This window comes from Corylus avellana, chromosome 2, assembly GCF_965113065.1.
Source record: "Corylus avellana chromosome 2, dhCorAvel1.hap1.2, whole genome shotgun sequence".
NCBI lineage: Eukaryota > Viridiplantae > Streptophyta > Magnoliopsida > Fagales > Betulaceae > Corylus > Corylus avellana.
Window position 1 is genome coordinate 36,458,542 of NC_142491.1, and position 27,099 is coordinate 36,485,640.

General features: G+C 36.6%; 1 protein-coding gene across 1 annotated transcript; it reads left to right on the top strand.

Moving 5' to 3' along the window:
• Window positions 1-24,111: 24,111 nt before the first annotated feature.
• LOC132167632 (exopolygalacturonase-like) lies at window positions 24,112-26,691 on the top strand. The gene is made up of 5 exons (XM_059578643.2): window positions 24,112-24,927; window positions 25,331-25,645; window positions 25,745-26,034; window positions 26,129-26,357; window positions 26,443-26,691. Exons 1-5 carry the CDS (start codon window positions 24,289-24,291, stop codon window positions 26,662-26,664), a joined length of 1,695 nt encoding a protein of 564 aa, XP_059434626.2. The 5' UTR covers window positions 24,112-24,288; the 3' UTR covers window positions 26,665-26,691.
• The last annotated feature ends 408 nt before the right edge of the window (window positions 26,692-27,099 follow it).

A 27,099-nucleotide genomic window follows, 5' to 3' on the forward strand; every position in this document is an offset into this window, starting at 1 on the left:
AGCGCACCTTGCGTACGTTCGAGCGCACCAACACCACACACGCACACTGTTGTACGAGTGCGATCGAGCGCACCCTACGTGCGATCGAGCGCACTCGAGCAACAAGTCACATGACCTATTTTAGGTCACCTTCCCCACCCCTCCCTTCATTTTTCCCCTGCGCTATACACTCCCAAACCAGCCATCACTTCCCAGCCCAGCACTCAACCCTCACTCAGCCATCACTGCCCATCACCAAGTTCACCTCCACTGGTTTTTACTCACCACCACCGCACCTCCACATTGCATTTCACCCTCCGACCACTCACACCCAATTCCCCCCATCACTCATCTCCACCCCATTTTTACACATTCACGTTTTTTTTTCTCCCACAATTTTTTTTTTGAAGGCAATTTATGGGTGTTTCTCCACACACAATTGCCTCTGTGGTTGGTTTTCTGTGTTTTGCAGGGGGTTGGGCCAATTTTTGCTGTGATCTTGCAACGTAGCTCGTAACACTGCACACCAAGTGTTCGACAAAATTCCTGAACCAAGCTCATCATGACTAGAGCTCGCGCTTCATCCTCTCGGGTCTCTAAAACCGAAGCCATTTCCTCCCCACCCACTTGTGAGGAGCGGGAGCTGCCGTCTGAGACCACTTTTGCCATTAGAGAAGATTTCCAAAATCTTGAAGCTACTTGATGGGCGGTTGCAGAATTCAAACGCCGAGGACTGAAGAAACTGTTCAAGCCAGTCATCTCCACTGCATACAAAAAATTGGTAGCAGAGTTCTATGCCAATCTATATTACGATTGCACCAGGCCGGATGCTCTGTCCTCTATAGTTCATGACCAAGCTATTGAGGTGACTTCGACTGACATTGCCACTGCTCTACAGTGCAATGATGAGCACCCTCCCAAAGGACCGCAGCTTGCAGCACAACCTCCCAGATTCTATATGGCGGAAATCATTGAGGACATGTGTCAAGGGCAATATGCAGACACACATCATAATGCCGGCAGCAGATCCAAGCAACCTCCACAACTCTGGCTTATGGACTCTATTTTGCACCGCAATGCCTTTCCCCTAGGACACAAGACTCAAAGGCGAGATCAATTCTTGCAAACATTGTACGCCTTTCATAAAGGTGCTTGGTGTTCCATTCCTGCAATTATTTGGAACCAAATTCACAAGTTCTGGAATGGGGTGCATGTCGGGGGAGCTGAGTCCACCCACTCATGGGGGCTGCCTTTTCCACACTTACTCACTTACATCCTCCGAAAAAAGGGCATCAAGGGCACCTCAGCAAATAAGCCGGTCACCACAACCCCAAAGATTAGCATTCACCAATGGAATCAAAGCTGTTTCCACATGCCCAGGGTACCTTAAGCACCAGCAGCTGAAGCAGAAGCGTTTGAGACTGAGCCTATGGTAGAAGATGAACTTGCAGCTGAGCAGGAAGCAGCAGAAGAAGAGGCAACTGTCACTTTGCATGTTGCACAATATCGTTCCATCAGTGAAGAAGTGGTAGGACTCCAACGAGAGCTAGCAGATCAAAGACGGGAGGCTCAAGAGGATAGAATCTCGACAAATCAAAGATTAACTGCCTTAGAAGAACTGATGCGGTCCATTTTAAGCCGATTGCCACCACCATCGGGAGCATCTTCTTCGGGACAGCACTGAGAGGGGAATCACAGTCTGGCTGTAGATGTTAAACTTAAGCGCTCATGGAAGGCACCCCATAGTTTATCTTGTTATTTTGTTTTAGTTGTTCACTTAATCTTTATATTTTTGTTTTGTTTTGTTTTGTTTCATTTTACTTGTTTTCGTGTCTTATTTTGCAGGGACAAGTGTGCTTCGATTCAAGTTTAGGGGTGTGCTATGCGCCATGCTCTTTTAGACCGTTTTGTCCATAACCCGGGTAAATTCTTTCCATGTTTTAGACACATTGGGGATAATGTATCATTTAAGTTTGGGGGTATGGGAACACTTTACACACACTTTGTCCCAGTTTCATGTTGTTTGCTTTATTTGTTGTGTTAAAAAAAAAAAAAAAAAAAAAAAAAAAAAATTATGCACGTTCATATTTGCCTTAAAATTTTGGTTAATCTGAAAGAATTGTGGTTTGATTTCCTTAGTGAGCTTAAAATTTTGAACACATGATGTGATGATATAATTTGTTAAGTTTGGTTACTTGCTTAGGACAGTTGAGAATTCACATGTTTGATTTGATCACACAAGCACATTTAGCACATAATTTGTAGAGTATGACATGAAAGTCTGATGTGTATGTTTTTTATGTCTTGGGTGAAACTGGATGACTTATTAGATGGATACTTTGGCATATATATATGTGATATAAAAATAAAAATAAAAAATCATTGATAAGCTTTTCACTAAGTAACTGTACTTCTTGCCTCAAAGCATTGAGTGTTCACGTCAAAAGGTGAAGAATTTTGATTTGATTAATGTCATGGTTAGTTTGGTTTTGTAGCCTTTTTGACTCGAGTTAGTAAGTCCTTAGTGATGTTTTACACCTAATGCTCGAAAACCACTTGGTTTTGGTGTCATTGACTTAAGGAAACTAAAGGAAACTAAACATTGCATAACCTGACCAAAAAAAAATGGAATATATGCCATAGTTATTCATTCTAATAGGGATTTCAGTTAACTTTGAGATATTGACACATTGCACATTGGAAGTAATTGGAAGCTTCATATTTATGTGCTAGGTTCACTTTACACTGTTTTCAAACTTGTGATGTTTTAGCATGTCCTTAGTAAGTAATTAAACTTTGAGATTCCAATTCATTGAGAAGATAGAGTTTATCTTTTTAAGCTTACTAATGAATGAAAATCATGATCTTGAGTTTACCTTAATTTTTGGATAACATGAACTCTTGTATGATATTTGTGGGTAACATTTCTGGAAAACCCTTATGAAACTTACTCGTCCTCTAGGAAATTCCTAGGGGTTTAAAAGGCTTGTTACATATGCTACATGCAATCGTACATCCCACGAAAGATGGATTTATCTTTTGTTTTCTATTTTTTCCATTTACTTTTTAGTTTTGTATTGCTAAGGGACTAGCAATATGTAAGTTTGGGGGTGTGTTAAGTGCCAAAATATTCATATTTTAGCCCTTAACTTACATTTGTTAATCCTTTAGTTTTGGTTAAATTCTGTCATTTTAGCTCTTTTATGTGCTTTCTTTGTTTTTGTAGGCTTTTGGAAGAAAATGAAGCAATTTGGGCTTAAAGAGTTATTTTGGAGAAAATTGGAGGCTCTGGTAGTGCGATCGATCGCAGGGGAGCTGCGATCGAGCCCACTACAGGCGAAGACCAAGACAAGCGCAAGGCGTGCGCTCGTACACACAAGCAGCAGCCTCGATCGCACCTTGGATCAAGCACCCAGCACAAAGGATCGATCTGCCATTACAAGAGAAGAATTGGAGCTCTTCAAGTTCAAGTTTCGGGTTTATTCTTTTCCTTTCTATTTTATTTTATGAAGATGTTTAACATCAAACTCATGTGTAACTAATTTACTTAGTAGGGCTAGATTGAAACCCTAATTATGTTTATTTAATATTCAATATTGGCGCCTTTGTGATGATCATGTTGTGATATTTAACTTGATTAATTCCTGTTTTCATGAATTTCTCATATGTGTTTGCCTGATCAACATATGCATGTGGTATGGACTAGTTAGTTAAATCAATTTGGATGACCGAGTCCTAGATTTAATAAGAGTAACAAAAGAAATCCACGCCGGGTTCTTAGGTTAATCAACATAGGGAACCGAGAGTAGACACTCATGCCATAGGCCTCATGTGTTTGTTGATTTCCGTAAATTCATGCTTTCTTAAAGAACAACTTAGTAGACACTCATGCTAAATCTTTTAAGAAAGAAAAGAAATAGAGTAGACACCCATGCCTAATTCGTTGCTTAGGGAAATCAATAGCTTAAGGATTAGACACCCATACCCTTAGGTTGATAAACATTAAGTTTGCATAACATGATCAAAGCATTGGCATATTGTTATATTATCTAAATATAATTAGTGGTGGATATCAAAGCCCTACCTTTTATTATTATCAACTCAAAATCAATCTTTGTTTTGTTTTACTTACGAAATTTATTTTAAGCAAAATTTAGCAATCCTCGTGGGAATGACCCCGTACTTGCACCATATACTACTATGTTGACCTTGTGCACTTGCGGGTAAAACGTACAATTATTTGCCTATTAATTTAGGTAGATATTTGTACAACAACCTTCTGCTACTAAAGAGCACCCTTAAGAATCTTCATTTGGTGATAATTCTGAAAAGTCAGTAAATGTATCAGATGAAGCTGAGAGTTCGTAAATTTAAAAAACATTTAAACTCTGAGTCTTCAAATGTAATCCTTTGAACATTTTTTGAATGAAATGAAATTCATTGTTGATCATTTTTTTTATTGTTTCTTCTATTGTTGATAATAGAGATGTTTTGGTCTATGGTTTTATTCAGATCTTTTTCATTCCGACGAATATAAAATAGTTATCACTTCATACATGTTTCCCCCTCGATTCCCTTAGCTTATGGACTCAATTAATAAACAATGGGAATCTTACAAGTTAGGAGAATAATACATTTAAAGATTTTTGAATCCAAGTAACATTCAAAAAATAAACTTGAGAGTTTAACTTTTCTGATTGTTTGGCATGATGTTCAGTCCCGAGAAAACACTTTGTTTAGCTATGTTTCACCAAGAAAACACTTTGGTTCAGAAAGCGCTTGGTTCAACTATATTTCTTGAACATTTGCCTTAGGAAAGCGCTTTGCTCAGCTATATTTCCGAGGTCTTTTGCCTTAGGAAAGCGCTTTGGCTATATTTCTACGAGTTAAGCTCGGGAAAGCACCTTAGCTCTATTTCTCTAAGTAGTGCCTCAGGAAAGCGCTTTGTTTAGCTATATTTCTCTGAGGGCTTTTGCCTTAGGAAAACGCTTTGGCTATATTTCTCCGAGTTAAACTCAGGATAGTGCCTTTGCTATATTTCTCTAAGGTTAACCTTCGAACAACCTAACTCCAAAGGTTTTTATCATTCTTTTGAAGGTTAAGTTCGGAAAGCGCTTTGTTCAACTATATCTCCAAACTCATCCTCGGGAAAGCGCCTTGGTTATATTTCACGGAACTATGCTCGGGAAAGTACTTTGGCTATATTTCACTGAAGGGTTTGGAAAGCGTTTTTACAGCTATATTTCCAAATTTGATTCTCGGAAAAGCGCTTAGTTCAGCTAAATTTTCCGAGTATGGAGTAGAACACCTTATTAGCTGTGTTTATTAAGATTTTTGTATGATTATAACTTCAGAAGATTCTTTATTCATAAAACACTTATTTTACAATAGTAAGATAAGAAAAGATGAATCTCTAAAATTACAATTTTTATACAAAATACTTCTTAAGATGCTCAGCATTCCATGGTCTTTGGAGTGCTTTTTCTTCAGAATTTGCGAAGTGATATGCGCCTACTCTTGAACATTCTATCACCTTGTACGGTCCTTCCCAGTTTGGTGCTAATTTTACATCAGCTGAATCTTTAGTTGCTATAGTGACTTTTTTTAAGAACAAATCTCCAATTTTGAAACTTCGGTGTTTAACTCACTGATTAAAGTATCGAGGTATCCTCTGTTGATATGCTGCCATAGTTATCTGGGCTTGACCCCGCTTTTCTTGCAATAGATTGAGGTGTAGCTTCAAGCCTTCATTGTTAAACTCTGATTTGAAAGTCTTTACACGAAAACTTCCTGATCCAATCTCAGCTGGAATGACTGCCTCGGTTCTAAAAGTTAAGCATAAGGATTTTCCTCAGTTGGAATTCTTTTGGTGGTGTGATATACCCAAAAAACTTTTGGAAGATCCTCTGCCTAGTTTCCTTTGCGCTCACCGAGCTTTTTCTTCAGAATTTTGAAGATAGTCTTATTTGTTGCTTTCACCTGCCCATTTGCTTGGGGATGCCCTGGAGACGATAAATAATTTCTAACATGAAGCTTAGCACACCATTCCAGGAATGAATCATAGTCGAATTGTTTGCCATGATCTGTGACAAATGCATATGGAATTCCATATCGGCAGATAACATTTTTCCAAAGAAATGTTTCAATACTCTTTGTTGTAGTATTCACTAAAGCTTTTACCTCTGCCCATTTGGTAAAATAATCTACAGCAACTACAGCAAACTGAACACCCCCCTTCCCTCGAGGTAACGATCCTACTATATCCACCCTCCATTGTGAAAATGGTCAAGGTGAAGAGATTGAACTAAGCTCCTCAGGAGGTTGCTTAATGATATTAGCAAAACGTTGGCAATTGTCACAAGTTTTGACTATTTGCATTGAATCCTGATTCATACTCAGCTAGAAAAATCCTGCTCTAACAGCTTTGTGTGCCAACATTCTTACTTCTGAATGACTGCCGCAAATCCTTTCATGGATTTCCCGAAGAATATAATTACCTTTTTCTTTAGAAACACACTTAAGAAGAGGTAACATAAAACCTCGTTTAAAAAGAACTCCATTGATTAAAGTAAACCGAGCAGCCTTTTTCTTTAATTGCACTGCTTTCTTTTTATCCTCTAGAAGAACACCGCTTTCTAAATATTCCACTATTTCTTTGGCCCAAGTAGGCATGACTTCAATTGTTAAAATCATGTCCTCCTTGGTTATAGCAGGTTGTTGTAAAACTTGAATTGGTTGATCAGTTTCTTCCACTTCATCGTCAGTTGTAAAATGGCCTAATTAACCAAAACTAAAGGATTAAAACATGCAAGTTAAGGGATGAAAATATGAATATTCTAGCACTTATCACACCCCCAAACTTACATATTGCTAGTCCCTTAGCAATACAAAACTAAAAACAAGAATGGAAAAACAGAAAACAAAAGATAAATCCATCTTTCGTGGGATGTACGATTGCATTTAGCGTATGCAACAAGCCTTTTAAACCCCTAGGCATCCCTAGAGGACGAGTGAAGTCTCGTGAGGGTTTAATAGAAATGATACCCACAAACATTTTTAGCACTATGTCATTGACAGACACAATTTTCATACAAACATATGGTTCTCATATCATGAGCAGGTTTAACAAAGTAAACACCACAATCAAATCATCAAGCCAACCACAAATCATTCAACTCAAAGGTGGAAATTTGAGACAACACAAGCTCCAAATGTGCAAAGTGAGACTAACACAAAGTTAAGAGGCTTCAATTTTTCTCAAAGTTTGGTGTACCTCAAAATTCATAGGAATTTACACAAATGAAAACACCAAAGGCTTGGATCAAGACATGCATTTTTTTTAATTATTATATATATATATATATATATATATATTTTTTTTTTTTTTTGTGTAGGCTGTGCAATGTTCGGCTCCCTTAAGCTTTCTAATTGACCTATGTAACGAGTATTGGGCCAGTGACTCCCAAACCAGATGGTTTTAGGGCACTAGATGTAAAACATCCCTAAGGCTTAATTACTCAAGTCAAAAAGGCTACGAAGCCAAACTAGCCATACAGTCAACCAAGTTGAATTTCTCATCTTTTTACGCGAACACTCAATGCTTAGTGAGGCATGAGATCCGGTTACTCAATGAAAAGCTCAAACTGATGATGACAATTTTTTTTTTTTTTTTTTTTTTTAATTTTTTTATCTTCAAGCCAAGGTTTCATCAACACTTCATCCTACAAATCACAAAGCACACCCTAATCAATCCAAATCCCATACCTCACAAACTTTATGCTAGTGTGCTTGTAATAATCAACTCAGACATGTGAAGTCTTTCTAATCCACCAAATGAGTCAAAGGACTCGGATTTCTAATGACATGTAGTGTTCAAAAAGTTAAACACACTAATGACATGCAAACCACAGTTATGATGTAACTCATGACCAATCAACAACATAGCACAATTTTTTTTTTTTTTTTTTTTTAAACAAAACAAACAGATAAAAACAAACAAAAAGACACAAACAAACAAAAAGACAATGTGTTTGTCCACACCCCCAAACTTAAATGACACATTGTCCCCAATGTAGCAAGAGACACAATACCGTAGGATGCGGAAACTCGAGTGTGCAAAGGCCAGGGCGTCCCCCAGACTTGAACACCAAAACACCTGTCAAAATCTAGCAGCAATATTTTCTCATAGAAACAAATATCAAAAGATTAATTGCTGATAGAAATAAAAAGAAAATGACACAAAATGAAATGACAAAAAGGAAAAGAAATCAAAATAAAGTGCTGAAAATAAAAAGAAAGAAAGAATACCACACTTTCCTCGATCATTTGGGTGTCCAACCAATCCCTTCCATCCTTTCTTCTTAAGAATTTGATATCCCTCTGGAAGGATGTTTTGCCGTCTCAGGTAGCCTAGTTGCTTGCTTCGAAAGATCTTCTTAGGAACATGGTTCCTAGATTTGTGACCTTGTGTGCATAGATCTTTGAGAATTTCAGCATGAGACGGCTCTTTGAGACATTGAAGAATTGAAGGTTGGGGTTCATGAATTGTCGCAAGAGGGATTTTGATGAAGGAGTGAGCTTCAATACTCACTCCCTTGTCATTGGACAGATTTGGAGTTGATGGGGGCTCAATGTGATCAACCTGCTCCTCTTTTTCTTTCTCCTCATGGTTACCCACAATGAAAGGCTCAGCTGCTAATGAGGGTGAGTTAGGGAATGATATCTCAGTGGTTTCCCCATTTTCAATTCGCATATTAGGAGTGGAGTCCAATAAGGCATCAGCTTGCTCAAGTAACTTGTCAAGGTCTAGGTCACATCCAAATTGAGCAAAGCACTTTCCCAATGGGTCCTCTAGACTTGTCTCATCAACAGTCTCCTCAACAATTTTCTCTCTCCTAATTGGGGTGGTGGCTTTGACATGCTCATGATAAGGATGGCTAGAATCATCCTCATCAATCATGTAGTGCCTTTCAGCCATCAACTGACTTTGAAGCTCTTCTTCCTCTATTCTAGTGAGTTCAGCAACTAAATAACCAAGCTGTCCTTCCAACTTTTCAATTGCTTGAGTGTTGGCCATGGCTGCATTCTTCACTTCATTTATGGCTTGGGAGTTGACTATGGTGGCATTTTTAAGCTCTTGCAAGGTTTGGCCATTAGACTGTATGAACTCTTTGAGGGTGTTTTCCAATGATAAATCTTGTGGAGGATAATTGCAGGGTGAAGGAGTAGAGGATTGGTTGTCGAACTGCGGATATTCAGGATGGTGCAGTTCATCAAATTGGGGAGCATAATTTCCCGTAGCATTAGCTTGCCACGAGAAATTAGAATGGTTGCTCCAATCAAGGGTGTAGCAATTGAAATTTGATTCAGACCCCAAACTGGAGAAATTGGTGTTCATCTGCTCATGTGAAAAATTGAAAAATTGTCCCCAAGATGGACAATTACCTGAACTATGATAAGGGTTAGAGCAGTATGAACATGGTCCATGTGGGTGAAAATGATGAGAATAATTGGAAAAAGCGGGTGTCCTACAACTAAGGGTAGCATTAAAATTACCTAAAGGAAAATTCATGCTTATCCTCACTCTTTAAACAAAGCACACTTCCACATGAAACATTAACCAAAATTTTTTTTGGATTTTTTGGATATTTTTTTTTTTAAATAAAATAAACAAAAATACCAAAAATTAAAAACAACTCAAAACAAAAACTCACAAAACGGACCAAACATAAGTTTGGCAAAATTCAAGGTGCTGGCCCGTTTTGGTGCAGTCTGCGATGGTGCACTCGAGCGCAAGTGATGTGCGATCGAGCGTACATGGGCGAGGGGTGTTCGCTCGCGCGCACCTACGGAAGTGTCGAGCGCAGGCACGCGGGATGCTTGCTGCGTTAGGCTCGAATGTGCTCGAGTGTAGGTGATGTGCGATCAAGTGCTTTGGCAGGGACTAGTTCCTTCGGCAGAGCTGCAACAGAAACAACAAAAACAAACAACTTTTTCTCTTTTTTTTATTTTTTTATTTTTATTAGTAACTATAAACAGAAACAAATAAAAATAAAATAAAAATAAAAGGCAACAAACTGTAAAAAGAAAATAACTAGTAGAAAAATAAAATCAATTTAAACAAAAATCAATTTTCACAAACAAACAAATCCCCGGCAACGGCGCCAAAATTTGATGTACAAATTTAATTGTACTCGCAAGCGCACGAGTCGTGTGCAATATAGTGTGTGTGCAAGTGCGAGGTCGATCCACAGGGAATTGTGTTTGTGAAATTTAATTTCTATCTAAATCAATTATATCTTAACCTAGTTCCGAATGATTTTGACTTTGAAAATAAACTAACATAAACTAAATAAAATAAAAATAATCAAAAGATAAACGACTAAGGTTTTAGAATTCACCTCACCAAATCAAAGCATACATTCTTATGTTTTCATTCATGCATCCGACAAACAATTAAACCCCATATATATGTTCTATTGTTTTTTTATAAACCAATTGAATCATTCGATGAATCCATCTCTATTACAAATCACAACGAATATCCAATTGAGATCAAATCATCCATTGTATCCGTAAATCACAATGGATATAAGTCTCAATCAAATCATTCGATGTATCTGTTGGATGAAACACAACGAATATCCAACATTTTCACGATTTATAAACAACAATCAATCACAATTTTGTCACACAATTGAACTGAAACGAACATACATTACATTAAACGACGGATTTGTACGAACGAAACATAAAAATATAAAACTCATCAATGGTGAGGCTTCATCTTCAACCTTAGTTGAAGAATTAGCCTCTCATGACAAAAGAAATCATAAAGAAACTAAATTACTTCATTAAAATTAAAAACTTACAAAATAATTCGAGTTCCAAGCTACAAAAACCCAGAAAACACGGAAAGCGACTAAGAACGGCGCCTCCGGCGCGTCTTCGTCTGATCCCCCCTCAATTGTGAGGCTTAGAGGTCTATTTATAGGGCTTAAGAGAGTCCTAGAAGCCCTAGTAATCCTAGGAATTTCGGAGATTTAAGTCCAATCCCAATTAGGTTAAAGAAAACCTAAGCCCAAATCGGAATAGGATTCGCCCAGAATTGCGGTCCTATCTTGCGGCATGATTTTGGCCTTGCGGCACTCCGAATTGGGAAAATGCTATTTCACAATGAATTGTAGTAGTTTGAGTTAGCTTTCCAATGCCGCTTGAATCACCTCAATCGGATATCTGAGATGAAAGTTATGGCCAAAATACCGAGACGTATTCAGAATCCAATTTTGCATCCAATCCGATTTGACTTCAAATTGAGAAATTCCGAATTAATCCTTTCCTTTATTTGATTAAACTTTAACTATGATTGGTTAAGCTTAATCATATCTTCTAGATCTTCCCAATTTGCCCTTTAAGCTTGGAATTTTTCCAGAAACGCTTTATTTTCTTCCAAAAGCCTATAAAACAAAGAAAATACAAAAAGGAAGTAAAATGGCCTAATTAACCAAAACTAAAGGATTAAAACATGCAAGTTAAGGGATGAAAATATGAATATTCTAGCACTTATCAGTCTGCTTTTTCATTTTCTTCCCTTGGGATTTTAACAGTAAAGAATTTTTGGAAAAACTTCTGCATATTCTGTACTTTAGATAAATACAGCTTCATCTTACTTCCCTTGGTCTCAAACTCACCACGGATATGGCCAACAATTACCTAAGAATCACTGCGTACTTCTACGAACTCTGCTTCCATCTCTTGGGCTAAACCGAGCCCAGCTATGACTGTTTCATATTCTGCTTCATTGTTAGTAGTTTTGAACTCTAATCTCAAAGAAATACTCAATTCTTTCCCATCTGGTGTAATTAATACTACTCCAGCTCCACCATTATTTTTTGTAGATGACCTATCTACATAAATCACCCATGTCTTATCTTTTGGCCATGTCTCTAGTTCTTGCATATTGGTGAATTCTGCCAAAAAATCTGCAAGTGCTTGACCTTTGATAGCATTTCACGAAACAAATTGTATATCAAACTCACTAAGTCCGATTGCCCAATTAATTAACCGACCAGAAAAGTCCAATTTTTGAAGCACTTTCTTCAATGGATACTCGGTTAGCACATTGATTGTATGATCTTGAAAATATGGTCGAAGCTTTCTTGATGCGATTGTTAAAGCAAAAGCAAGCTTTTCCATTTGCACATATCTTTCTTTAGCTCCACGTAATGCTCTATTGATTAAGTATACTAGTTTCTGTACACCTTCTTCTTCCCGAATTAGAGCTGCACTAACCGCAGTTGGATACACAGCTAAATACAAATACAATATTTCTCCAGGAATAGTTCGGCTCAACAGAGGTGGACTGACCAGATACTTTTTTAACTGCTCAAATGCTTATTCACATTCTTCAGATCACTCAAATGCTTCTCTTAAAATTTTAAAGAAATGAAGACATTTATCAGTAGAATGAGAAATGAACATGTTTAACACTGCAACCCCTCCTGTTAACTGCTGAAGCTGCTTTGTATTCTTCGGAGACTGCATGTCTAATACTGCTTGAATTTTTTCAAGATTAGCTTCAATTCCTCAGTTTGAAACCATGTAACTGAGAAATTTCCCTGATGAAACTCTGAAAGCAGACTTAGTAGGATTCAACTTCATCTTGTACCACTTCAATGTCATGAACACTTCTTGTAAATCTTTCACATGATCTGTATGTAGCCTACTCTTGACCAACATATCATCAACATAAACTTCCATATTCTTCTTAATCTGCTCCCAAAATATCTTGTTTACTAACTGTTGATAGGTAGCGCCAGCATTTTTTAAACCAAAAGGCATAACTTTGTAACAATATAAACCTCGATCAGTAATAAATGTTGTTTTGTCTTGATCAGATGGGTGCATGAAAATCTGATTGTAACCAAAAAATGCATCCATAAAGCTCAGCAACTCATATCCAGCTGTCGAATCAACTAATGAACTAATATGCTGCAGTGGAAAACTATCTTTCGGACATGCTTTATTAAGATCGGTGAAATCCACGCACATCTTCCATTTTTCATTGGATTTCTTGACCATTACTACATTAGCCAACCAATCGGGATGATATACTTTTTCAATAAATCGAGCTTTGAGCAGTTTGTCCACTGCCTCAGCAATAGCCATGTTTCTTTTAGGAGCAAACTTTCTTCGCTTCTGCTTCACTGGTTTTATCTCCGGATTCACATTTAATTGATCAACAATATCCTTTGGGTCAATCCCAGGCATATCTTCATGGGACCATGCAAAGACTTGCAAATTCTCCCGAAGAAATGGAACAAGAATTTCTTTAAATTTTGAAGTCAACTGAGACCCTATCTTCACAACTTTCCCTTCTGCTATCGGTATATCAATCAACTGCTCGGCTGGTTCTTTTTTCAAATCAATCTTCTTTTCACTGCCCACATTACTAATTGTCAAAAGTGTGAATTCTGAAGATTTTTTTAGAGATGTATTATAACACCTTCTCACTACAACCTAATCTCCTTTAACCTCACCAACTCCTTCGATTGCCGGAAACTTCATCTTTAGATGATAAGTAGAAGTTGCAGCTCTCAATTGATTTAAAGCTGGACGATCGGTGATTGCATTATAAGTAGATGGTCGGTCAACTTCCAAAAAATCTACCATAATAGTGGCTTGTTTAGGAGCAGTTCCCGCTGTAACAGGAAGAGAAATCAGTCCTGTCGGTTGAACTTGCTCTTTTGCAAATCCTACTAATGGTGATAGAAAAGGTTTGATCTTCTCCCGACCAATACCTAATTGCTGAAATACTGTCCAATACAAAATATCTGTCGAGCTACCATTGTCTATTAAAACTCGGTGAACAGCATGGTTAGCCACTGTTACAGTTATCACCAGTGCATCATCATGAGGCATTGAAATTTCTTTTGCATCTTCTTCTAAGAATGCCAAAATCATAGGAACTTGCTTTTGTACTTTGGAAGGCTTTTCAAGAAAGAAAATTTCTTCTATTTTTGCTTGCCTTGCATAAGCTTTCCTTGCCGAACTAGATTCTCCTCCACAGGCTAATCCTCCTGAAATTGTCTGAATCTCACCAACAATAGTTTGGTTATGAGGGTTTTGCTGATTGTTCTGAGAAACCTTCGGTTCAACACACCTCTACCGCAGATTATCATTATTCTATTCCAACCTCCGATTTTGACTTTCGTGAGGATTTTTATTTTTCCCCTTTTCTTCAGCTAGGAATTTTAATAACTTCCCATTTTTGACAAATTTTTCAATCTCAAATCGAAGAGTTATACAATCTTCGATATGATGACCATGCTCATTATGATATTCACAAAATTTCTGGATATTGCGATTTTGGGGAAGAGCTTTCATCTTTCCTGGCCATCTGAAGTTCGGATCTTTTTTCACCTCCATGAACACCTTGTAAATAGTTGTATTCAAAGATGTCAATCCTATATACTGTTGTTGATTCTGGTTGTGCGGTAGCTCAATCTTCTTTTCTGGATTTTTGAAATTTTTCTGATCTTTCTTCTTCTTCTCAACAAAAGCTCTTAGAGCCACTTTAGCAGAATCAGAAATAGGCTTATCTCTTTCGGCTTTGGATTTCATCAAAGCTGAAATAGTTTCTTCTTGATTTATAAATTCCTCGGCTTTATTCATAAATTGCCGAAGAGTTCCCAAAGTCGGCTTCCGAGCTAATTCAGCCATCAATGGCCCTTCAGTTTTTATTCCATGCATCAAGGCTGAAAGAACTGTTTGCTCATTCGGACTTTCCACTGTCAACTTCTCTCGATTAAACCGTAACATGTAATCTTTTAAAGCCTCGGTTTTTCCTTGTGTGAGAGATAATTATTGTGCCAAATACTACCTAAATTAATAGATAATATTTAGTACGTTTTAACTCGCAAGTGCACAAGATCAAAACAATAGTATAGTGCAGCAAGTACGAGGTCGAACCCACGGAGATTGTGATTTTATTTAGAATTAATTAAAATATCAAATTGTCACAGATTTGATATTAAGAAAAATAAAAGGATATAAAAATAAAGTAAAGGTAAAGGCAGGGCTTTGATATCCACCACTAATCATGCTTAGAGAATATAACAATATGTCAATGATCCAATCATATTATGAGTACTTAATGTTTGCTAACCTAAGAGCATGGGTGTCTACTCCTTAAGGTATTGATTTCCCTAAGCAACGAATTAGGCATGGGTGTCTACTCTAATTCTTCTCTTTCTTAAAGGATTTAGCATGAGTGTCTACTAAGTTGTTCTTTAAGAAAGCATAAAAGCTGTGGAAATCGACAAACACACGAGGCCTAGGGCATGGGTGTCTACTCCCAGTTCCCCATGTTGATTAACCCAAGAATCCGGTGTGGATATCTTTTGTTACTCTTATTAAACCCAGGACTTGATCATCCAAATTGACTTAATTAACTAATCCATACCACATGCATATAATGGCCAATCACATACATATGAGGAATTCAAGAAAACATGAATTAATCAAGTTAAGCAACACAATATGATTATCACAAAGGCGCCAATATTGAAATATTAAATAAACATAATTAGGGCTTCAATCTAGCCCTCCTTAAGAATTAGTTACACATAATGAAAATAAAACTAAAAAGAAAGGGAAAGAAAGAACCGAAAGGTAGCCTCCAAATTCCTCTCCCCAAGTTGTGCCTCTTCTAAGGATTTAAGGATGATCTTAATTGTGAGGCTTAGGGGTCTATTTATAGAGCTTAGGAGAGTCCTAGAAGCCTAATAATCCTAGGAAATTCGGAGTTTTAAGTACAAGTCCAATTAGGATAGAGAAAACCTAAGTCCAAATCTGAGTAGGATTGCCCAGAATTGCGGTCTTAACTTGCGGCGCGATTTTGACCTTGCGACGCTCCGAATTGGGAAAATTATATTTCACAATGATTTGTAGCCCTTTGAGTTAGCTTTCCAATACCACTTGAATCACTCCAATCGGATGTCTGAGCTGAAAGTTATGGTTAAAATACCGAGACATGTTCAGAATCATATTTTTCATCCAATCCGATTTGACTTCAATGTGAGAAATTCCGAATTGATCCTTTCCTCTATTTGATTAAACTTAACCATGATTGGCTCTTCTAGATCTTCCCAATTTGCCCTTTAAGCTTGTAATTCTTCCAGAAACGCTTTCTCTTCTTCCAAAAGCCTAAAAACAAAGAAAATATAAAAAGGAAGTAAAATGGCCTAATTAACCAAAACCAAAGGATTAAAACATGCAAGTTAAGAGCTGAAAATATGAATATTTTAGCACTTATCAATAATAAATATGCAGGACTTTTCTTTCTTTTCCAAATTGCAAGGAATTGACTCAGAAATTGTCGACCAAAATAATCAAAACTGTCAACAGATTTAGGACTCAAACCTCCAAACCATTCTTTAGCAATTCCCTTCAAAGTTAAAGGAAAAGCTCGGCAAGCAATTTCATCAAGAGTATCATGAAGAATGATATAAGCTCGGAAACTCTCCATATGATCAATAAGATCTCCACTTCCATCATATTTGTCAACCCGAGGAACTTTAAACTTATCAGGGAGAGGATATCTCATCACCCGATCAGTAAAAGGCAAATTGGTATACTGCATAAGATCTTCGGTTACAGACCGATTTTCACCTTTTTCAATTAAAAGAGCCATTTTTTCATATTTTTCTTTAAGATCTTGAACTTCTTTATTTGCAATAATTTCCTCAGGCTTTACATGATGTTAACGAGTATGATGAGAATGACTATGATGGGATTTAACATGATTAGATTCACCATGATGAGACTTCTCACCAAGATGTACATCATTATAAGACCCTTCTCGGTGAGAATTTTCTTTTGTTCGGACAGTATTATGACTTCCATGTACTGAACTTTCATCATCTTGCCAAATTGATTGATGTCGGATTGGTGGTTGTGGCTCCTTAAATACTTCTTCATGTCTCTCTTCAAGTACTGGATCTTTTCTAGAAAGTAACCTAGAAACAATATCTTCATTTTGTTTCTTCATAGGTTCAATTGACTCAACAATACGCTTCATAAAACCTTCCAATAAAGCTGTCTGAGTATTTGGATCATAAGATATTCCAGGAACATCAGTTTGAACATTCGGAACAGGGTGTGGTGGTGTATTCACCACAGATGGCGCCAAACTGTTAAAACACAGTTTTCCGAATGATGACATAGCACGAACCTTGTGAATATTGTGATGTCCGAAGAATCACCTAACTACAAAATAATAAGAAAATGATCAAAGCTGCCGATGTTTGCTGGCGGGGAATAGCTCCGATGCCTAAATCAGTCACTGTCTTTAGGAGAATATATAAACTTTGAAGATTGTAAGTGAGATAAAGAGAGTTGAGAATATCCGATTAAGGAAAAAGAAGAAGTTACCAAAAACTGAAATGGGACCTCCTTTTATAGGCATCAGATAGCAGCTGCTCACCTGGCATAGTGGTCCTCTCGAGGATCCACGTGTCATATATTGTGTTGATGAATAATAAGAGAATGCCACATAAGTAGATAAAGTCTCCCGAGGATAATCTTCTGGAGCACATACTAGACTCGGTTTACCGAGTCTTCGAACCGAGTATTACATACCGAGCTTAGGTTGATATAACTTTACCGACCTTAAGTTCGGTAAGCAGGTGTAAGTAACCGAGTTTGTATTGTGGGCCGAGTAATTGTTTTGTTGAGCTTAGTATGGCTGATCCATGACCCAACATAACTGAAGATCATGATCGCAGCATATATATATATATATATATATATATATATATATATATATATATATATATATGTCTATCTGCTTGCTTGCGCCTGGAAATATAGACCAACATAAGGTAAAATGCTCCTTTTCTCTCTCTCTCCCTTGTTACAAGACATAATTACATTTAATGCAGACCAGATTGTCTGTGGTTTTATAGAAAAGTTTTAAGAATAATAAGAACAACCTAGCTAGCTACCCAGTTGATGTTATTCTTCACATTTTTCAATAAATAAAAAAAGACTTTTAAGAGAGTTTTTCTCATATCCTCCATAATTCTTAAAATTTTCTGAGATTTATGGAAGTTGTGTGTAATGTGTATTACGTACTCTAGTGGTGGAGATTCAGCATATCTCACTCTCTGTGCCACGTTGGCTACATCAATATTCGATATTGGAAAACTGATCTCGATCTCTTGCGTCTAGAATCTAAATATTATTTGGAAAACACTTGCAAAGATATATGCTCCAATTTTTTTTTTCCCTTTGACTGATTCAATTAATAAGCATCTTATTCTGAGACCTCAAATATATGTCTCTCTAACGTACCTTTCCTACCCCACATATAGATTACCATGAAGGAATTTTTTTTTTTTTTTTTTGTCTTTTCCCCGCCTCAAGCGGGGAAACCCCCGGAGCAGAAGTATTAGTAGGATCTATTCAATCTCCCAGTCCTTTGTGCTCCAAGATCATAAGCACTAGCTTTACATGTGGCTTGTGGTTGTGGGGGCAGCGCATCACCGGCCAAGATAGATATAGCTCCTAACACTACCAAAAAAAGGTCATTTTTTGACGTGGCAAACAGTACCATTTTTTTGCCACGTCAGTAAATGTTGACGTGCCAAAACTGGCACGTCAACAAATTTTTTTTTGACGTGTTGAATTTGACACGTCAATATTTATTGACGTGTTACATTCAACACGTTAGTATTTCCTGACGTGTCAATATTTGACATGTCAGGAAATTTAAATTCAATTTTTTTTTTTTTTAATATATCAGGTTTTTGGCGAGCTAAAAATAGCACGTCAGAAATTTCTGACGTGCCATTTTTAGCACGTCAGCAATCTATAAAAAATATGTTTATATTATATATATTTCAATTTTTTTTTTACAGCTTCTTGACGTGCTGAAACTAGCAAGTCCGAAATTTCTGACGTGCTAGTTTCAGCACGTCAGGAATTAAAAAAAAAAAAAAATTAAAATGAATAAGATAGCTAGAAGCTAGCATGTAGAGAGAGAAGGAAAAAAAAAATTGCAGGGTACTGTACGTGCACACTACGGTGTGTTGGAACTTAGGGGAGGAAAAAGAAAAGGAAAAATAAAAAATTAGAAGAATAGAAGCCTACGTGCAGAGAGAGAATAAAAAAAAGGGGGGGGGGGGGGGAGAGAAGAAGAATGAATTAATTAAAAAAGGGAGAGAATAAGAATAATGAAGACAAAAAAAAAAAGAATAAAATAAAAGAAAGCCTGACGTGCCATATATGGCACGTCAGGAATTCTTTTAAATATATATATTATATGTTTCAGAAATAAATAAATAAATAAATATATATATTTTATATTAGGTTTATTTATTATATATATTCACTTTTTTTTTTTTTTAATGTTAGATTCCTAACGTGCTAAAAATAGCACGTCAGAAATTTCTGACGTGCTAGAATTAGCACGTCAGAAATTTCTGACGTGCTAATTTTAGCACGTCAAAAACCTGATATCAAAAAACAAGCGGGATTTTCAACTTTTTCCCTCTTTTTCCCTATCTTCTTTTCCTCTTCTTTTCCCTTTATAATTCTATTATATATTCATCTTCTTTAATCCGTTTTCTTTTATTTCCAAACTCAGCTCTCTCTCTCCTCTCTCAATCTCCCTAGCCTCTTCTCTCTGCACATCCAGCCGGCCACCAGCTCCTCTAGAGGGAAGAAGAAAAGGAGAAAAAGAAAATCGAGGAAGAAGAAGAAAAAGAAAAAAATGGGAGAAGATCAGAAGATCTACAGAAGCAACAAAAAAAAAAAAAAAAAAGGAGAAGAGAAGAGGATCGAAGAAGAGAGATTTTTGATTTGAAAAAGCTCTGATTTGATTTATTTTGATTTGATTTGAGAGATTTTTGATTTGAAGATAAGAAGATCGAAGAAGGATAAGGTTTATTTTTTTATTTGGGTTTTTGATTTTTTATTGATTTTTTGGGTTTGGGTTTTTGAAAATGAAGGAAAGAAGAGAGAAAAGAGAGTGAAAATGGAGGAAAGAAGAGAGAGAGAGAGAGTGAAAATGGAGGAAGGAAGAGATCAGGGAGAGCTAGGGGAGAAGACGTACGGTTTCAGAATAAAAAAAAATTAATTAATTAAAAAAAATCCAAAAAAAAATTAAAAAAAGAAAAAATATTATTTTTTAATAATTTTAAATTTCCTGACGTGTCAAAATTGACATGTCAGGAAATTTAAAATTTTTAAAAAATAAATAATTTTTTTTTAAAATCTTTTCTAAATTTTTTTTCAATTAAAAAAAACTACTGACGTGTCAAATTTTGACACGTCAGTAATTATTGACGTGTCAAAAAGTGACACGTCAGGAAAATTTCTGACGTGCCAATTTTAACACGTCAGAATTCATTTCCTAACACCCATATTTTTCAAGCATGAAACACGTCAAAAATGTTCCGTTAGGAGAATTTCCTGACGTATTAGATGGTCTAACACGTCAGGAAACTTGTGTCAACAAAAAATTGATTTTTTGTAGTGTAATTGAATATGTTAATTTCTTTTTGTCAATATCAACTAGGTCAATTGATCACTCCACACATCTGCTTGACGATGGTTATGATTTATATACTCGACCATTTAGTAATTAATATCATTGTTGATTAATTGTCAAAATGTTAATTGATGACCAATTTTATCATCATTTATGTATCAAATAACATTTAAGAAATCTTCCTGATCAATGCGTCAAATGAAATATATTTGCAATATCCGCAATTTAGTACATTATCCTATTTTTCCAAGTATAAGATCAATATTGCATATAAAGTTGGTAATTCATACTTTACAATCAAATGAATCACATCCAAAAGAGACAATACATGATACATAAAGCAAATAACCTACTTTCTCATCATGATCTCTTGTCATAATAGAATAGACTATCTAATTAAGAACATGCATTATGCGAAAAATATTAATTATAAAAGAAGTAAAAAGTCATCCAATAAAATTAAACAATCACAAACTAAAAATCATCGGTTCTATCCAAAGTCTTTGCAAAACCCGAAATAAGAAGTGCAAATACAATAAATAAATAAATAAATAATGAAAAAAAAAAAAAAAAACCTTCATTCCCAAATAGGAATATTCCTTCATCTATATATGTTGAACAATAGAATAAAAACTACGATGGATCAAAAAGATTTTGGTTATGGAAAACAACAAAAAGATAAAATTAAGAGATATATATGGAGAGAACAAAAAAAAAAAAAAAAAAACACACCTTTCGGCCAATAAATTTTTGCCTATGGTAATTCATAGTAGTGTCCAAATACGTATATTAATGTACTTTTGGTAAACAATCCCTAAGTGATTCTCTGCATAAGAAAAATACTTCAAAAAAATCCATGTATTGCATGATAAGTGGCAATTAATTTTTTTTGGTTTTTTTTTTTTTTTTTTTTTGTTAAGGATGTATAAGAAAAGTGAGCATATATAGGAGGTGTGCAAAAAAACAAAAAGTGTACGAATATATAATACTCACAAAACACTTAAAATTATTTTTACCTTTATGTCATATTAAAGAGTACCACCCAAAGAGTATTATCAAACCTATTAAATCACTGATCCCATGACCTTTGTGATGTAGGACGATATTTATCTTTATTTTCAGTAAAAACGAAAATAAAGAAAATATCAAAAATAATATTGGAGCAGCGCCGCTTGATCAGAATTTTAGCTATTCTCAAACAATGGAAGTACAAAAGGAAAGATTGCCACGATTACCGCTGATTGTCAATTTTATATTAGGATTTTATTTTATTTTATTAGGACTTTATTTCCTTTCCTTATTAGGATTAGGTTTACTACTACTATAGGATTATGTTTACTTTCCTACTAGGATTAGATTTACTTTCTCTACTAGGATTAGATTTACTTTCTCTACTAGAAGTAGGTTTACTTTCTCTACAAGTATTTCTCTTCTATAAATAGACTTGCCTATTATGTAAAACTCAATCAATTGAATTATAATCAAATCAGAGAATTCTCTCTCAAATACTCTGCGGAGTTTTATTTTTTCTTAGCCTGCGGGCTTGTTTTATCTTTTGGGTAGAAGACGAAGACGCTTCTCCTTGCAGAATCAAAGACGCTGCTCTTTAATTAGTTGCCTTAGTCTTCCGCTACGTCACTTTGACTCTGATAACATGTTAAATCATCAGTTGTCCTAAAAGGTTAAGCTGATAGGAAGAGATAAATTTAATCATTTAATCATTACTTTAACAAAATCAACCCGTTATTTCCAATCACTATGACACTATAATATTTTTTTCAAATTCACTATTACACTATAATTATTTTGCACATTATAGTCCAATTTCAGAGGAGATGCCAAGTATGTAACTATGCATCTTTGAAGAGAATCACCAAAAGTTGTGGGCTCCTTTGCTTTTCTTTTCATTCTTTGTTTTTTTCTCCCTCTTTTCCTGAGTCCATATATTCTGTTTCACGTTCTTTGTTGGGCCCATGCCATAAGGTGGGAAGCTTAAGGGGGCTGGCTGTAAGCTCTATATAAGGGGGGGTTTGCCAGTAACCTTTGTACCAGGAAATTGATCAGCTAATTAATTTGTATATATCTGTTCTGAAGTTTTTACAGGTATGGCACGTCCTCAAGCAGATCTTGTGAAGGTTGCGTTGGAAGGCTTTAACATGATAGACGACTTATCGGGCCGCCCTAGGAGGCCGGCCGGCAAGATATTTGTTCATAAGGGGTGTCCACCAAAGCAAGAGCCTGTCATCACTAGCGAGGAGGCAGCCAAGAGATTTGGTGGGATAATGATCACAGAACGCTTTACCGGAAAAGGAAAACGCAACTTCGTTGCCCTATAAAAAAAAGTAGCTCTTTCTTGTATGCTAGCTTTGTATAAACTACTAATTAACATGCTCCTCTAGCTTGTATTATATATATATATAGAAGAAAGTACTATATGAGTAGTTTTCTATTCTGCATATATGCTTTCTGCAGCAAGCTACTAAACATGCTTTGCTTGTACTATATATAGAACTACTTATCTAATATTAATCTAGCTTTCCTGTTATTATATAATTAAATGCTTACTTTATTTATCTTCTAGCTCTCTGGTGTTTATATTTAAGGGATATGTTTTGTCATTTTACTTTTTTAGGGGATAAAAATTTTCTTCAAATATAACTAATTGGATATTTTTCAGTTCAAATGAACCGAAGAAGATCCTAATTCTCTTTCCTATATATTATTGAACGAGATGCGCACCCTCCTTCATTAATTTTCTCTCTCTCTCTCCATATGTAACTGGCATGATTGAAAAATCCATGAATTTTTGCAGAAAATTTAACAGCATCTAGAAAGACCGCGGATAAATTAAGAATATGTATTAATTAGTCAACTTGAACACCGCAAAAAGAAAGGCCAGTAAGTACTGTTTTTTTTTTAAGGGAAGAGACTAATAATTAGTTTAAATAATTTGTTGGGATTTGAGTTAATTAGATGCTGATGTGCTGTAATTTTTTTAATGATTTCGATTTAATTTCGATCTCTCTTTCTCCTAAAAAAATTACAGCACGTACTATAATTTTACCATGCCACATCTAATGGCCGGTGGGGGGTTAAACGGGATGAGGAGGACCATTAATTATTAGACTTGGACCATCAGTTGTTGCGGACTCGTAAAAAATCAGTTGGCAAACAAACAGTATGTCACGGTTACTGCTCTTATATACTAATTTGACTGAAAACAAAATTTTAAAATATATATATATATTTGGTAATTAAGTTCATTTTCCTTAAGAGGATGGACCTAATCATGAGTATAGCAGGAATAAATGGCGGGGCAAAAGAGTAAGTTTTTTGTCACAAAATGGTGGTGGGGAATTATTTGCGAATATATAGAGAGGTTAATGGAGATTAAGTAGCCCACTCCGGTGCTACGCAAGAACTAGGTCTAAATTTAGGGAAGCCATGCATGCACGCACACAAAGCATCACTATTTTTAGCCAATCGAAAATAACAACAAACGAAAAAACAAATAAACGTTGTCCGTAGACTTAGACCTCCTGTACGTAAATAGAACTACTGGTAATAATTTGTTTAGCTTTAAATAAAGAGGCACACAAAGAGAGCTCGATCATTCCCCGCCATTTGATTGCCTAGCTTGCCTCCACCGGAGGCTTTTAATTAAACTTCAAAACTAACACAAAAACCAAAAAAACAAAAAACAAAAACGTTAGGAGAATCAAACCCTTGTTGGTTTTTCACGTTTCTTCCCAATTATGGCCATTTCTGGAGGAGCTTGCGTACTTGCCATTCTTCTTTTGGCCTTTTACCAGGCCCGGGGTCTTGAGGAATCACAAATTGCTTTTCCTCCCGGTGGTGCGGCCGTGGATGCACCTGCTTTTTCTCCGGGTGGTGCGGATGATCAATATGCTCTTCCTCCGGGCGGTGCGGGGGATGCACCTGCTTTTTCTCCGGGCGGTGTGGGGGCTTCACTAATTGCTGTTCCTCCAGTTGGTTGGCCCGGTGACTTCGCTCTTCCTCCTGGCGGTGCGGGGGATGCACCTGCTTATTCTCCGGGTGGTGCCGATGATGCATACGCTCTTCCTCCTGGCGGCACAGGGAATGCCCCCGCTTATTCTCCGGGTGGTGCCGATGATGCATACGCTCTTCCTCCGGGCGGCGCAGCGGGTGCACCTGCTCTTTCTCCGCCAGGTGGCGCGGGGGCATATAACGAACTTGCGGATGATGACCTTTTTGATACTCAGGGTGTGTCGGATACATTTGCTAATTCTCTCACTGTTGTTAAACCACAACCACGTCGGGGTCGGAATTTTGACATTCCAGATCCTTCTGAGAAAATTTTTAATGTATTACAATTTGGAGCCAAATCTGACGGAAAGAAAGATTGCGCCCAGGTGATCATTCATCTTTAGGCTTTTATGTATTGCATGCCACTCACATAACTTATTATTATTATTATTATTATTATTATTATTATTATAAAACTAGTAATTAAGAATTAATATATATATTAAATATCCGGACTTTAGGGAATGTTATAATTATGTTGTTTTCTAATTTTAATTTCCTTGATTCTTTTCTAAATTATGTTGTATATATTGGTGAACATATATTTTGAAATCCTAGGAACCTGCTGGCGGAGTTGTTAATGTGGTGGTGTTAGTTATTCCATTCATGTAAATAAAACGTGTGTGGGATACGAACCAAAGAGCCTTTGTGTTTTAATTAAGTTCTTTCTAATAGAATTCACAAAAGCTGATCGAGTAAATTATATTGGGTTTGACATGCAATTTGCAGGCTTTCATTAAAGCATGGCGTGCCACATGCGACTTCAATGGAAAAGCAAGGCTTGTGATTCCGGGAGGGACTTTCTTACTATCTCAGGTTGTGTTTGGTGGGCCATGCATTGGCCCAGCTCCCAAAATTGTTCAAGTTGTAGGGAACCTTAAAGCCACAACTGACATCAGTGAATATTCTTCCCCTGAATGGTTCTTGTTCGAATCCATAAGTGGCTTGGTAATTATAGGACCAGGCACTTTTGATGGCCAAGGTGATGCTGTTTGGGAATACAACGACTGTAAAAGTAACCAAAACTGCGCTCAACTCCCATCTGTAAGCTTTTCTTCTTCATCATCATCATATATATACATATATATAACTGAAATTTAATTTACATGTGTTGTTGTGTGTCTATTAATTGATTTGGAGCAGAACATAAAGCTCATCAAGGTTAAAAATGCAATTGTTCGAGGCATCAGTTCCGTTAATAGCAAAGGAAAACACTTGTTCATCACAATGTGCGAGAAGATCAGAATTCAAAAGCTTCATTTAACTGCCCCCGAAGACAGCCCCAACACCGATGGCATCCACATTAGCAATACCAACGATGTCAGAATAGTTCAAACTAACATTGCCACAGGTGATGATTGCATCGCTATTATCGCCGGAGCCACCAACGTTTTCGTCAATAGATTAACCTGTGGCCCTGGACATGGCATCAGGTATATAATTAATTTGTCCATATTTTTCTCATATTCTCTTATAAATTCAGTAGATCAAATTTTTGACTGATTTTTATACGAGCGTGCATGACAGTGTGGGAAGCCTCGGGAAGTACCCGGACGAGAAGGATGTGAGAGGCATCACTGTGAGCGATTGCACCTTCACCGGCACAGATAATGGTGTTAGAATCAAAACATGGCCGGGATCGCCGCCAAGTGCAGCGTCGGGGATGCTTTTCCAGAACCTTATCATGAACAATGTTAGATTCCCCATCATCATAGACCAAGAATACTGCTCATCAAAAACTTGTAGCAACAAAGGGGTTAGTTTCATTTACCTTAATCTATATATATATATATATATATCCTCGATCCCTAGCTAATGAGATTCGTGTTTTACATGCACAGACTCCATCACGTGTACAAATCAGTAACGTTCATTACATAAACGTCAGGGGAACCTCAACAACAGCATTTCCAGTAAAGCTCATGTGCAGCAAGCAGTTTCCTTGCAAAGATGTTCAGTTAACTAACATCGATCTCAGGTACAACGGCTCGCCTGCCACCTCTACATGCGACAATGCTAAAGTTCGGTATTCTGGCAGACAAAACCCACCACCTTGCAAATAGCTGCCTCCGCTTCAAATTAATAACATCTCCCCCCTCCCCTCCCCCCCCACCGCCCCCCCCCCCTTTTACAGTTTAAGTCATATATATATATGTGTGTGTGTGTGTGATCACTTGTATTACTAGCTAGAAGGGGAATGTTAAAAGTTTAATTTCTGGGCTTTTTAGAAATTTGTGTCAGGAGATCACTGCGGACAATATATATATATATACCCGCATAAATTATGTGGACCTCGTATTGTAATTGAGAGAAGGTTCTTATTTTGTAGCATGACTATAATTTGTTAACTTGTAAACCCATGACAAGTTTGTGCAGTGTGAATCAATGATCTCCGTAATTTCCCTTTTCTTTTTCTCAAGTAAACCCAACGATTAAATGAAATGAGAGATAAAAAAGTTTTCACTCAAAACCCTTCGCAACTTTAGCCAGTTGTTTGA